This window comes from Hippoglossus stenolepis, chromosome 17 (assembly GCF_022539355.2).
Source record: "Hippoglossus stenolepis isolate QCI-W04-F060 chromosome 17, HSTE1.2, whole genome shotgun sequence".
NCBI lineage: Eukaryota > Metazoa > Chordata > Actinopteri > Pleuronectiformes > Pleuronectidae > Hippoglossus > Hippoglossus stenolepis.
Window position 1 is genome coordinate 22,178,508 of NC_061499.1, and position 14,909 is coordinate 22,193,416.

At 39.3% G+C, this 14,909-nt stretch overlaps 1 protein-coding gene across 3 annotated transcripts; it reads right to left on the reverse strand.

The window, feature by feature from the left end:
* Window positions 1-238: 238 nt before the first annotated feature.
* LOC118124328 lies at window positions 239-13,730 on the reverse strand. Of its 3 annotated transcripts, none has more exons than XM_035181988.2 (9): window positions 13,507-13,729; window positions 9,575-9,674; window positions 9,186-9,299; window positions 7,754-7,810; window positions 6,626-6,763; window positions 5,257-5,304; window positions 4,995-5,108; window positions 4,319-4,402; window positions 239-1,551 (listed from the first exon to the last, which is right to left on the reverse strand). In XM_035181988.2, exons 2-9 carry the CDS (start codon window positions 9,668-9,670, stop codon window positions 1,441-1,443), a joined length of 762 nt encoding a protein of 253 aa, XP_035037879.1. In that variant the 5' UTR covers window positions 9,671-9,674; window positions 13,507-13,729; the 3' UTR covers window positions 239-1,440. The 3 variants fall into 3 exon arrangements, with proteins under 3 accessions (XP_035037879.1, XP_035037880.1, XP_035037881.1); XM_035181989.2 differs by having other exon boundaries at window positions 239-1,548; window positions 13,507-13,725; XM_035181990.2 differs by lacking the exon at window positions 5,257-5,304 and having other exon boundaries at window positions 13,507-13,730.
* Window positions 13,731-14,909: the final 1,179 nt, after the last annotated feature.

Genomic DNA, 14,909 nt, shown 5'->3' on the forward strand with positions numbered 1-14,909 from the left:
TTATACTTATAACATTAAGTGTTGCAGTCAGACCTATCCACACACTGTTTTAGTTCTGTGCCAGTGCTGAAGTGTCAAACATTGTCTAAGAAAAAAAAAAACATTAATATTAAAAGCATGACAGCATTATAACTTTAATTATCTCATTAATCAGCATTCTGATGGTATATCATATTCAGTCTCGTTTAGTTAGACATTATGCTTTGAGCGGTTGTTACTTGTTAAGAATAGAAAAGTGTTTTCCATTTACCATTTACTTTATTTGCATTGATTAAAATGTTCATTACATTCATTTACAGTAAATCATGCCATCCTGTGGTTTCCACAAATGCAACAAGCCTGTGCAGGAAAACTGTGACACGCGGCTCAGTAGATTTCAGGGAATACTGACATTATGAGTCTCAGCCCCTCAAATTTTATGTGTAACGAGTGTGACAAAGTACAGGAACTCTAGCTATAGAATCACTTCTATACAAAAGTTCTCACCAGTAACAGACCTGTCGGTTTGCTTGTAATGTTCAGCACATTTCTGTGAAATAAATAAGCAAATATTAAATGATATGTACAAGTGATGAGAGCAGTGGCAAAATAATGTCAGTTTTCATTTAAATGTGAGCTCAGTATAGGTGCTTCCTGTTTAAATGGCTTCACATATAGCTTTGTAATTCAGAGTTTGTAAGTAGATAATATAATAAAAGATCACAAATTATTTATCTTTTGTGATCACAACATACAATACATATCTCACTGTCTCCATGAAAAGTGATAGATATATCCCCATATCTCAGCATCTGCTGCTTACAGTTTAAACATTCTGTTTTAATCTGTTTGTTTTGAGTCTCCCAACATAATGAGGGAACAAAATCACTGAAGTACTCCTTTAAGTTTGAATAATAATAATAAGTCTAAAATATGAAAACGGATGATGAACAGTTTTAGCTTGGCTGCTTTTTCATCAGTTCACTGTAGACTGGCATTAAGACAACTTGAGAATATCTTTATATGAATTCAACGTTACTTTAATAACTGAGAAACAAGTTATTTCAGCAATGAAATATGTTTTGGTTAAATGAGTTTGAGACTTTCTAAAGGCAAAATAGTACCTGGTTACAAATAGAATCTACCTTCATTCTAATTGACACTAAATGTGAACACACTATTAGTGAAGTGCATATACCCTAGACCCCATTTGCTTTCTTCTAACTATAAGAACATGTTATTTATATGTGCAGCCAATAGACCATACTCACACCGCTGCCACTTTCCTCTGATATTACGCTCAGGTCCCCTGTGCCTCCAGATAGCCATTGTCTTTTCAGTAACTGATTGGTTATGGACCTATGAAATGATAACAATTTGACAGGAGTAGTTTTTCCTAGTTTCCATATTCCCTCTATGTCTGACATGACATGACACCACAAGGGGCAGTGAGTGCTGAGTTCAGGGTTCTGTAGCCACAGCCTCTATAGGCTCCACCTGGGGTTCAGTGGGTGGGGTGGAGATGTCCTCCATCTGCTCTGAATCTGGTTCAGTCACAACTACAGCCACCTGCTGACACACAAAACAAAAGGTGAAGTGTGAACATGGCTTCCAGAAAATACAAACATCTGCATTCCGAAGTATCCTAGGGCAAGATGCTGAACCCCTCATAAATGTTGAATGCACTTATTGGAAGACGCTTTGGATAGAAGCGTCAGTGTGTTGTGTTTGCTTAGAGAGAACACTGCCGCTCAAATCCTACTCTAATAATAATAGCTTGAATTTATATCGCGCCTTTCAAGAGACCCAAGGACGATTTACATGTTTCCATGGGGACAAAACAGAAAAGAAAAGAATTTGTACAAAACAGGATAGAAATAAACAACACTTAAAGCAGGGTGGAGTGTTAACTGAGGCCAAAGGCCTTATAGTGGTGTTTTGGGAGTTTTTTGAAGCTGTCCAGAGAGCATTGCGAATTTCAGCGTAGAGAGTTCCAGAGGGTGGGGGCTGCGACACAGAAGGCTCTGTCTCCAAAGGTTTGCAGTTTGATGTCATGGATGAGTAGTGCTTTATTGTTTAGGGAGCGAGCATTCTGTAACGCTGTTGGTGGATGTGACTGAGCTGCTCAACGTTTTGAATCTCCAGCTCCAAGGGAAGGACCAGATAATCAGTCAGCTGTTTGATCACGTCAAAGCCTTCAAGCAAAAACTACTACTGCTCAGCAGACATCTCTCAGCAGGTGACATGCCTCCTTATAACATTTAAATGATCACAAAAAGTAATATAATTGAAGTAATATTTATGTATAATATTATTGTTGAGGCCTTTTTCATTTCCATTAATCAATCTTTTAATTATTTATTAAAACTATTTTTTATTATATTGCCATAGTTTAATGTAGTCCTGGCCATTTTCTTCTCCTCAGCTTTTGCATGCTTGTGTTTAGATGCCCAGTTTCTTACACGGTTCTCTTTTTTTGTTATCGACATTCAGGGAATTTGGCCCATTTCCCCAGTCTTAGAGAGATAGGCTTGGTGGAAGAGAATACATGGACGTTCTCAGCAATCTTGTGCAGGAGTTTGACAGGCACTTTGAAGATTTCAGAGACAATGCAACTGTTTTTGAGCTATTTGCTCATCCCTTATCTGTTGATGTGGACACAGTCAGTGAGGAGCTCCAAATGGAACTTATTAAACTACAGTCTGATTCACAACTTCAAAACAAGTTCAGAGAACTTTCCTTACTGGACTTCTACAGATGTGTTCCAGCAGACAGGTATGCAAAGATCCGCAAACACGCAAAGGTAATGCTGTCCCTCTTTGGAAGTACCTACCTTTGTGAGCAGACTTTCAGTGTGATGAATCTAAACAAGTGTAAGCTGAGAAACTCACTGTCTGACTCTCACCTCCATGACATCCTCACTCTGTCAGTGAGAAAGCTGGATCCTAATATTGAAAGACTTTTGAAAAACAAAGACAAGCTCCATGTCTCCCACTGATATTGCAAGTGATGACTGCACAAGGCTGTGAAGAATGTAATACAGAAGGTCTGTAATATGGGGGGCATTTTGATGATGTGCTCCTTCAATGTTGCTCAATGTAAAGTTAATATCCAATATTGATTTGTAACATTCAATGGTGTCACTGTGACATTTAACTTTGTATTTTTGTTACACTTGATAGAAGTGGACAACACAGTTGTTTTCAACTTAATTTTCTAAAGCACCTTAAGTTGTATGAACTTTGTCAGAAAGGTTTCTTTCCTTTTAAATATGTTAATGTTCCCAAAAAGAAGCATAAACGAGTTTTATGTTTATGAGTGTTATGTTTGTAGACAATCATTTCTGCACATTAATTCAATTACTGTTAAGCAGAATAAAGAGAAGTGTTATTATTATTTTGGAGTTTTATTTTAGATCAAAAATATAGATTTTCTGTAAAATATAATATATCTTAAATGTAATGTAATTTCAAATAACACCAACATTTATTTTTGGCCCACGGCCCTTCATAGGAAAGAATTTGGGAGCTTCTAATCTCAAGGGTGATTTTACCCTGACAGTGCGTCAGTTACACAACTGCTGCTTGTCTCTTTCCAACTCTCTCTCTTCACTTTTCTTTTCCCACCCACCTGTCTTCTCTTACGCCGGCCCTCCTTGGCCTTGTTTTCTGAGACATGACTCTGTATTAAAAAGGGATTTTTTCTCAATGATCAAAAAATAAAACTCAATGGGCTAATCTATACTGTAGGATTGTGGTGGGAGAAGAGGAGTGGAAATAGGTTATATATTTAAATGTGGATGACTGACCCGAGCCCGCTGGGAACCGTTTGGACCTGACAGGCTAGGCAAGGGTCATCCAAATATTTCCAATTTTCAATTTCAAAAATAGATATTTGGGTTCAGGTTGGGCTGATTTTTTACACTGCGCGTGTAGGTAATCAGACAAACAATGACCATGTGTGTGAGGGAACTCACTCACATCCGAGACACAAAAAACAAAATGCCTGTCAGGTTCAGGTGGCGGCTCGGTTAGATTTTTATTGGGCTTGGATGGGTTCAGACAGAAAATGCTGCCTGAGCTGCACTCTGCTACATATGGCTCTGAAGCAATTGAAGAAAAGTATTTGGAGGTATAGCAAAAGTATTGTGAGGTAAGGTATTTCCTGCTTTGACTTGGCCCAAGAAGAGCAGGCAGCAGGTGTGAACACAACTGAAATGCTCCATTATCATTCAGAGCACAAATCAGAGATATGTGATTCCATACACAGTGTATTATGGAGGGGATAATGGTAGTCATGGTCACCCACAAAAATGTATTTCATTCATATTAAATGTTACCTGAGATGGTTCAGCTGCAGCAGCCTGCACAGCTGGAGCAAGTGGGGGGCGGGTGTGTGGATAGACAGGTCTCTGGCTGGAAGCCTGGGAGGGAGGGACACACACACATTTATACAGTATATAAATACATATATGTGCGGATATAATGTAATGTATGTTAATGTAACGCTGTTGTTATTGAAGCGACACAGGCGCTTCTCTTTCTGTTTACTTTCCTGAGTTGTTGGTTGATGAAAATCCGCAGTTAAACTCCCTGACCGGAGTTTTTAAATATACGTATTGAACTCTGGACATTGGACTGTGGGAGACACACACACACACACACACCTTTTTCCTATTCTTTGGTTATTTTTGTTCAAGTAATATGAAGTCAAATTTAACATGTTCTTAAGTGTTTTTCTCTTCTCTGTCCAAACGTTTGTGTTTTAATAAAACCCAGAAATGCCTCCATACTGCTCCTGTGGTGTGATCCAAGTGTCCGTAAGCCCCAACATTCAAATTCGACTCGAAACGGCAAGATTTACACCATGTTTTAAGCCTAAAATTGTGCTAGTGGAAGTAGCAATGCACCCTGCACGTGCCCTTGGGCGAGGGCTTGTGTGCAGTGTGTGCGGTCTGTGTTACTAAATTGAGAAGTCAAATATAACTTGATGAGGCTTAAGATATCAAAGTTCACCTGAGTGGCACCAGCAGCGAGGACACTGAGTCCAAACAGCATAGCAGTGATACAGATCAACAGCTCCAGCACCAGGAAGACCACCAGCGTCCCCAGGATCCCGTCAATCAACAGCTAAGTGTAGTCAGAAAACAGGAAAGTCTCAGGACATGTTTTTTATGAGTTTAAGGCATTTTTGTCTTCTACATGCACTGATCAAGACATTACATCAACATGACCTATCTGACCAAAGTGTTACTTGTAACAGTAGTAAGTCACTTACTTTACACTTTTGCTCGATCAGCCCGGTGCATTTCCTGAAACAATGTTGCTGCAGTAAATAGTAAAGACAAAAAAACATGGAGTGTGTTTTTTCACAACATGTTGTGTCTACTATAAATTCATCTGGTTCATTTATGTGCAGTCATACATCAGTGATGTCTCTGTGTATACTACATAGCCTGTGTACACAGGCTACTATAGGTTTACTCATTACCTCCACCAAAGACAAAAAACGCACTGCCAATTTCCATGAAATTATGTAGAGGAGTGGAACATGACCCAAGGAAGAGCCTATTACATTTTAGTATAGATCCTGATCAGGCAGCAGATCCAAGAATTTCTTTCACTTTCTTTTTTATTTAATTTTGTTTTAATTGATTTCTCAAAGAGTAACTCATGGATCTTGATTTTGAAAAAAAATACACAAAAAGCTTGTTTAGGGGAGTGATATTTATGAGTGTGTGCAATTTGGTGCAAATCCAAACCGACCTGAATAACATTGTCAGAATGTAGTCTTGTAACAGGAGCTTGTTCGCAACCAAACTCAGCCAAAGACTGCTGTCCTAAGTGATCAGATCACAAGGGGACTGCATTAAGTTTGTCTTGTCGCACCTGGCATTAAATTGTGTCCTGGATGTGTCTCCACTTGTGATTAGATCTCACTTCCCCACTCTATATGCAAGTAATAAAGTACGTCATTTGTGTTTGCACCGACCAAATTATGTTTTCACCCAGTATACAGATGTGTCCAATGACAATGTTTGTGTGTGTATCTCAGCACAAGTGAGACAGAAAGACAAAGAGAGTGAGGAAAGTCAGTGTCAACATGGCCAGTTAGGAGCTATGTTTAGCTTGGATGTTTTGAATATGACCCCCAGTAATTTGATTTTTGCAACATTGCAATTCCACTTGTTATTGAAATTGTATAGTCCCTTGTATTGGTCAAATGTCCAATAATGCTCCCGCTTATTCCCAAATTTCGATCAGGCTCATTTTTGTTTTTGAAATCAGTTTTTGAATTCACACAATTATAATAATCAACAATATTAGACAAAATAATGGACTGCACTTTTAAAATTATAATAAGTGGAGTTAAAGTCCATATATCATAGGCAAAGACAGACACTATCAACTAATCATGATCATTAAATACTTTAGCAATTTGTGTATATGAAATAAATGTTTATCACAAATTAGTAACAGTATTTTTCACAGTGACATATGACATTCTTAGTTTGATTAAAACTAACAGACAGAGAAAAGTGTTTTATGTATTTAGGGATACATTTCTGTCCTGCAAACATTGTTTCAGTCTTGCACCAGGCAAGACTCATATTTTCTAAAAACAAGCACAGTTTTAAGGACATTACCACGGCATGTAGCTCCAGTCTGCGACAGTGTTCACAGTGGTAAGAGTCCTGGCGGTAGGGGAGGTGTTTGGACATCAGACCCAGGGCAGCAGTGGCAAATGCGGCACTGATGAGATGCAGCACGAGCATGCATTTCACCTGCAAATTAAGAAAACAGTGCACACGTACAATAGTGTTTGTTATTGTTGTTTTGGTAACATATATAAAATACCGTCTTATATTTATTACTACCACAGTACAAACACCAAATCCTTTCATTTTTCTCTCACTCTCTCACTCTCTCTCTCACTCACTCACTCTCTCACTCACTCACTCACTCACTCACTCTCATTCACAGCTATCTTAGTGAGGACACTCATTGGCATAACGCATTCCCTAGCCCCTTACCCTAACCATCCAAACTAAATGCCTAACCCTAACCCTTAACCTAAATCGAGCAGAGCTAGAGACACTACACTCTGACTATATATATATATATGTAGTTATGTCATGAGAGGTCACTAGGGCAGGCTAGGGTGGGGTAGTGCAATATAACTAAAAACAACAAAAGAAGGTTAAAAAAAGGTGAAGTTTTATTCTTCTTATAAACAGGCAACTCAGGTAATTTTCTATCAAAATCAAAATCCAAGAACAAACGAAAAACATCCCAGAGGAGATAAAGGTTCTTTCAACTGCACAGAATTAGAAAAACTCAACTTAGAGTGTCCACTGTTTCCCAAGCTACAGGGTCTTCTTTCTCTGAATAGTTCTCAGTCTGGTTCTGTACTTTCCTTTATGTAGGCATTCTGGGAGCTGTAGTGTGTGCATCGGTGGCCATTTTGTGGTGTGGCAGCCAATCCTGAATGGGAATGTAGCCCTCTACTACATGGCCCCTTGTGATGCCACAATATATATATGTGAGGAATTGCTTTTGAGAAAATATTCTGTTAATTGCCCTCCCCCCAACAATTTGATGACCATAGTGACACACAGAGCTGCAGCCCTATCTGCTGTTACTGCCACTTCATCACAGTGAAATGCAAAGCCTCAGTGCTGAAGAGTGTTATAGGGTCATCTGTATCATTATAGAGTGCTTGAAATGGTCCAGACTGTATCACAAAGCTCTGCTTCTGTAGAAGCCAGACTTACCCAGAATAGAGTAGGTCTCCTCCCACTATGGACCAACACAGAACCAGACAGGGTCACCTGGAGGGGTTACAGAACAACACACTTACATACAGAATTTGGAAGAAATTTAAGTGTCTATATGAAATAGTCAAGTCCATCATCATGCAGTTCTGAGAAAAATAAGAAAGGCAGATGTTAACTGAGGTGGGATATACCTATGCATTGATTAACACTACCCACAGTTTCCCTGCTTCTAAAGCCATTCACAGACATGAACTCCAGAGGATGTCCGCACAATTAGGTCCACACTTCCTTCAGATTTTGCTTTTCATACATGAACAACGTAGCAGGACATTCTCTGGTCACAACAACAAAGAAACCTTCGTAGCAGTTGAGGTGTGGCGCAGCATGCAGAGGCAAGACTAAGGGATGAATTTCGCTGTGGAGTATATTTTTTACAGCCGATTGACACCGGTGTCTGCCTTAATCACCAAAGGTTCTCTTGACATCTTCGTCAGTATCTTCTATGTGTATGGGACTGCTATTTCAACCTGAGATATTTGTTTTCATTTGTTTTTAGTTTTTTTCCAGCTTCGCACCTGTGACATTAGAGACCTCAACATGCCCAATTGCCAGTGGTGTCGTAGTTGGGGGAAAAGTGGAACTGACTTCCCAGGGCAACAGAGATAATTAATGCCAATACTATATATAATGAAGCCATGCATTTTCTGTCATATGTAAGTTTTTTAAACATGAAATTTAAGTTTCTTCAAATAAAAAGTCTAGTGAAGTCTTTGGACAGTTGTCTTTTATTATGCAGTAAGCTTTTTATCAATGTAGAGGTTAGAAATCTAAGATGGTATTTTTAAGGTTTGTTTTATACTTTAGGAATAACTCGAATAAATGTTAAATAATTTTCTTTTTAGCATGATACTCCAAACAAACCTCATTTAACTATAGTAAAGCAACCATAGGCAAAAGTCTGAGTAAGGAGGATTGAAATCTGGCAAGATTTCATATTGTGCAAAATTAAGCATATCAGATTATTATTACTTATTATTATTTGGTATGTACTGTTAATTAGTGACTACCCTAACGAACACAACAGATTCCTTTGTATAGTTGACACTGTTATTTGCAGAATTCTTTTTTTAAATATACATTAGGGACATCATGAATCGAGAGAGGAAGGGGGCCCACAGAGACTGCTTGTGTATAGGGCCCAGAATCTTGTGCTACGACCCTTCCAATCGCTCACAGTAAATCCACTAAAGGATCTCCTGCAGTTTTCTCACATGGGCTCATTTGGACATTATTCAGAGTTTTACTCGGGGGCTGGCCAGAAAAAAAAAAGCCTCTCACTTGGACATTTGTGTTCTCACATGCAGCTCCTTCAGAGAATCTTCAGAGATTCTAAAGGGTTCAGTACATATCAGAAAGCAGCTTAACTGACCTGTATGACAACAATCAGGAAGAGGGCCACATCCCCTGTAAAGTGGACCTCATGGATCTGGAGCACAGAGGCACTGAGACAAAGAATCAAAGCCCCAATAACAATCTGGATCGCCTGAGTGGGGGACAAGTGGAGGAAGTCAGCGCATGTAGCCTTATCAGAACAGAACAGAAATAGCTTTTTGTTTGAGACAAATGCATATGAGAGATATAATCACTGACTGACAGCGTATTTTGTATCTGGTCTGGTTAGAATCTGTACTATATGCTTGCTCGTTGTGGTAACTATTAGGTTTATCAATAATATTGTAAGTCGATGTAGATACTATTAATTAAATATAATAAAATTGAATTGAACTGAATTGATTTTTAATTGAATTGAATGCTCACCCCCAGAGTCTTGGGCTCCATCTTGAGGTGGGACTGCAGTTGGCCTGAGGAGAGGGTCCCCACTGCAGGTATTGGGTCTTTATCTTTAAGATCCATAGTGCTGAAGAAAGACAAATGACAGCTTTAACAGAACAGTAGATAGAGATGTATTGAGTCCAAGAGAAAGTAATGGGTAGGATGGGTAAAATGTAGCTACGGTGATAGGATTGACCTCAGAGACTGGTCTGTCTAACGATGTGCCTGGGTGTAACAGAATTCAACTGAGGTGCTGGCAGGAACATGCCAATGAGTAAGAAATACATTGATTACTGACACAAGGGAGGGACGGCTACTAACTGAAAGATGTACACGGTATATGCTCCAAGAGGAAAGAAAGTGTCTCTTTATCTTTAGGAGTACTCACAAGCCAGGGTTTACTGGGAGCAGATACCTGCTTTGTGTTGTGGTATGCTCTGCACATTACATTACATTACATTTCATTTAGCTGACGCTTTTATCCAAAGCGACTTACAATAAGTGCATTCAACCATGAGGGTACAAACCCAGAACAACAAGAATAGAGAAAGTACAATTTCTTCAAAAAAGCAAAACTACAAAGTGCTATAAGTAAGTGCCATTTTAAGTGCTACTAAATTGTTAGTTTTAAAAATGTTATTCAAGGTATAGTCGGAAGAGGTGTGTTTTTAGTTTGCGGCGGAAGATGTGTAAACTTTCTGCTGTCCTGATGTCAATGTGGAGCTCATTCCACCATTAAGGAGCCAGGACAGCAAACAGTCGTGATTTTGTTGAGTGTTTAGCTCGCAGTGAGGGAGCAACAAGCTGATGGCAGATGCAGAGCGGAGTGAACGGGCTGGGGTGTAACGTTTGACCATGTCCTGGATGTAGAGTGGACCCGATCCGTTCGCAGCACGGTACGCAAGTACTAATGTTTTGAAACGGATGCGGGCAGCCAGTAGTGAGAGGACAAGGTTCCGACACAGATCCTCTCCTGTACAGATATAATGTGTAATATACAATATACAATATACAATATACATAATATATAGTGGCATATACAGTAATGTGTGAGGATGGTCAAAAATTATTTAACACATATGTGTGTCCTTGTCTGCATGTAGAGAGAGAGCGGCTCTACAGTGCCACTAGAGGAAGAAAAATCCACAGGGTTACTTTGACACAGAAGCCCTGTGACTTAAAATTGATATGGTCTCAAAATGGTGCATAAACACAACAGGAACCCAACTGTCAAACACAAATAAACACAAATAGACAAAAACAAATACACACATTAATAATAAAGTATTTAAATGCTGATTTCTAAAAGGTATGTAGATAATTCAGGATCCTTACTCTGACTGATGTTTCAACTTCGAGCACTGTGAGATGCAGGTTTAGGCTCAGAAAAAGATATTTCTTTAACTTTGGGTTGAACACTACAGCAACCTATAAGCAAAGCAAATCATAAGCAACTAGTCAACAAAGACTTTACTTTCTATCAATCAATCAATCAAATTGTATTTGTTTAGCCCATATTCACAAATCACAATTTGTCTCATAGGGCTTTAACAAGGTGTGACATCCTCTGCCCTACATAGACTTAATGTCTTCAAAGCTGAACGCAAATAATGGTGCTGTTTATATCTTTTATTTAGTCAGTTTTGATCTTTTCACTCATATCATGGCACAGAAAGTCGCATGTCCAAAACGTAAGACCAGCAAGATCATTGGTAGGCAGCAGGTGTTCTTGTCCAATATCTTTCATCTCCAGGTCTTAAAAAAGGCAAGATCAATATTAAAAGAATAGTTCACCCAAAAATGATAATTCACTCATCTACTCACCCCGATGGAGGGGGTGGGTGAAGTGTTTGAGTCCACAAAACATCGTCAGATATGCTTACGTCCGCTAGCTTAGCCACTTCTGGTGGACTTTTCGACGTAAAACATGCTGGAAAAGACCTCGTTTAGATTCGAATATGAATGTCGAGCTTGTGGACACTTGGATGACACCACAGGAAGCAGTATGGAGGCATGTTATGTTTTTTCTGTTGTTTTATTAAGTCTGAAGTCCCTAATATCTCAGTTCTATTTGATTGCTAACTGGCTGCTACACCGTTTACCGTTTTGTGGACTCAAACACTTCACCCACCCCTCCATTGGCATAGTGGTGAGTAGATAATTCATTTTTCTGTGAACTATCCCTTAAGCAATGTTTGTCAAAAACTGTCAGTGGTTTTATATTCTTAATGTAATATTTGATAAGTGTGCTGCATTGTCTAAGATTTCTGTTATCCTGTAATTATAAGAGTAACAAACTAAATCAAGTTCACCAGTTTTTACAAACAAGCCCTTGAAGCTTGGATAATGCCTTTTTAAGCATAATTTCTCTTTACATTCATGTATAATCTGGAGCATGAGCATGTTTTGTTTAGAAACAAATCCAGATACATAAAAGAATGGATTGACAATGGTATAAAATTTGTGTCGGATGGACTAACTCATAAGGAGACTTCTATGGACATAAGGACTTTATTCAAGTCTGAACATTTATCCAAAGGAATATAACTGTAAAAAGGTATATCACCAAAGCTGCAGTCTCTTATCAAAAGCAAAGAAAGACAGACGTTTGTGGAATTAGTATGTATATTGTATTTTTGCATGTGTCTTCTTAAACTGCAGTGCATTGAGCTCGCGCGGCCACCAAAGTAATCAAATTTAACACAATATACACTACAGCACTTGATTTTTTATCCTCAAATTTTAGTTGTTGTGCCTTCACAAAAACCTCTCTATTATTAATATTGTTGTCGTGTTACTGATGAAATGTAGGCTATATGCATATTGGCATTGTTTTACATCTGTCTACTGCTGCAAGCCACGTTTCCCATAGCAAGACAATAAAGTACTGAACTGAATAGAAAAATAAATCATGCATCTACATAATTTAGTGTGAGCTGGAATGAACAAACAGCAGTGTCATGTCCCAATAGTATGTATGTCACTTTGTCCCTGTGGAACAATTGGGCTGAGGATGTAATTCCAGGTGCAGTTATGTTGTCCCCTGATATAATGTTGGCTAAGGAGGTAGAGCGGATCGTTCACTAGAGGATCGTAAGTACCATCCATGTCTTCCCCATCCCAAACTGGGCATGGGCAAGAAATGTTCCACATGCACTGTATGAATGTGTGTCTGAGTGGGTGGAGGGCAAAACTGAACTGTAAAGTGCTTTGAGTGGTCATCAAGACTAGAAAAATGTTATATAAATACAGACCATTTACCATATGATGTGTTAGTCTGAATGTGACCACAATGTTATTGAGATGATCTCTCTCGACTCAGACATTAGTGAGTGTTTTCAAAATGGGATAATTTTCAATAGCCTCTATCAACACTGGTGTGATAATAAACATGCTGAATGCAGGTGATGTGGATGTGTCTCATCTAGGCCTGTCTTTGTGCAGAAAGCCTGCAGACTGACTCCCAGCTCTGACATGCAATCAGTCATGAGTCAGCAAAACCAAGGACCTCTGCTTCTCTTGCAGCCCAAATGCATGTATGAACATGACGACCTCTGTAGGCTACAGCAGCAGCCACAGCACAAGTATTTCTGTGAACTCAGAGCAGAAACACAGAGTTGACATCCAGTCCTTCATGGAGTTTAGGATGAGCACACATGATTTCCGATGAGTCCGCAGCGGACCTGGCACCGCTCCAGGAGCCGACGCGACATAACAAACGAATATGAAATGTCCAGGTGTCCCACGTTGATTTATTGGATATATATGATCAGTACCCGAAGTAATGTTTCCATATACACACAAACATTTACGCAAAATGAACAATGACGCTTGTTTCCAAGGACACTCCGTCCTGTCTCAGACGACCTGTCCTTGTTTCTCCTGCGTGAGGAAATGCGGTGAACGGAGCATCTTACCTCAGCTGTGTTGTAGCAGCTCGCCAAATCTCCTCGTGAAGATACACAGCAGAATGTGCTCAGTGTGGCTGCTCTGCAGGCTGCAGCAGGGTGTGTTCAAGAGCTGGATGTCACTGCAGCAAAGTGATGCAGCCACTTTTTTTATAGACTTCGCAGTCTGATGCAGTTCACAAGCATGACTGCAGCCTCCAGCAGCCTGAGCGTTACATAACGCTAAATCTTAAAAACAAGTAGAAGCCCCCCCCCCCCAAAATCCAGATTCTGTGGAAATGCTGCTTTGTTAATGTAAATAAATACAAAGTTTACACACACTCACACAGTCAATAAATAAATAAACATTATGCTATATACCCTGTACTTGCCACTTACTTCTTCTGCCAACTGGCAAAGACAGCTATTTTATTTTTGATAATTTTATTTACATATATTTAATGCTTCAAGGGGTTTTAAGATCTGTAATACCTTGGAAAAATAGCAATACGTCAGCATCAGGACAGACAGGGCCGGCCCTGGCAATGTTGGAGCCCTAGGTGAGATTTCAGATTGGGCCCCCCCACACACACACACACAAATGCAAATTCCTTCCTTCACTCCAGGGGGTTACCTTCATTAGTTAATAAAACAACTTAACAAAAAAAATATTTAAAAAATGAAATACTGGATGTGTGTAAAATGCACATCAGAATCCACTTGGTGTCTGCATTTTAATATGAACAAGGTTTGACATCTGGATATGTAAAACGTGAGGAAATGCTATATATTATTTATTTCACATGCTTTCAAATAGCCTGTCAAATTGTCCTGCATCCCCAATAACTTTTGGACTGTGTACAGATGCAAACACAGGCAGACAAAAATGTAGGCTATAAAAAATTATAAAAATATATAATAAAATATATAAAAAGAGTCTGAAATCTGCTGTACTGACAGCTAGCTAGCTATTCATGTCGACAAAAATAAACATTATGATGTGCAATTCTCGTGCGAGCAGCCGCCTGGATGTTCACACAGGAAGCGCATTTCTCTGCGCCAGTTCGGGGGTAAATGATGATGGTCGTCACAGGTGACTGACCTACGCAAGCCTATAGCCGCCACCCCCCACAAGAGATTATGTGCTTGTGTGTGTCTGTCTGTTTAGACCCAACTGACAAATGTGTGGAAAAAGTACATAATTAAAGATGGGGAAATTTCATCATGTGGGGGCAAACATCGGGGAAATTGAAACTCCAGGAGAACAGCGGGGAAATCAAAAGTATGGGATGCTTATTTGATCATTTATATAATATATAATATATCACTTATATCGTTTAAAATCGATTTTTCAGTGTGTTTTCCGGCCCGATTTGCTCGCGGTGAGGGGAAAAAATAGAACAGACCCCGAAACCATCGCTGTAGATCTCGGG

Coding starts and splice junctions, on each gene's coding strand:
- LOC118124328 (XM_035181988.2), bottom strand. CDS start 9,670: ATGGATCTTAAAGATAAAGACCCAATACCTGCAGTGGGGACCCTCTCC. Junction 9,300..9,574: donor TGGAGCCCAAGACTCTGGGG/GTGAGCATTCAA, acceptor TCCCCCACTCAG/GCGATCCAGATTGTTATTGG. Junction 6,764..7,753: donor GGAGACCTACTCTATTCTGG/GTAAGTCTGGCT, acceptor CTTAATTTGCAG/GTGAAATGCATGCTCGTGCT.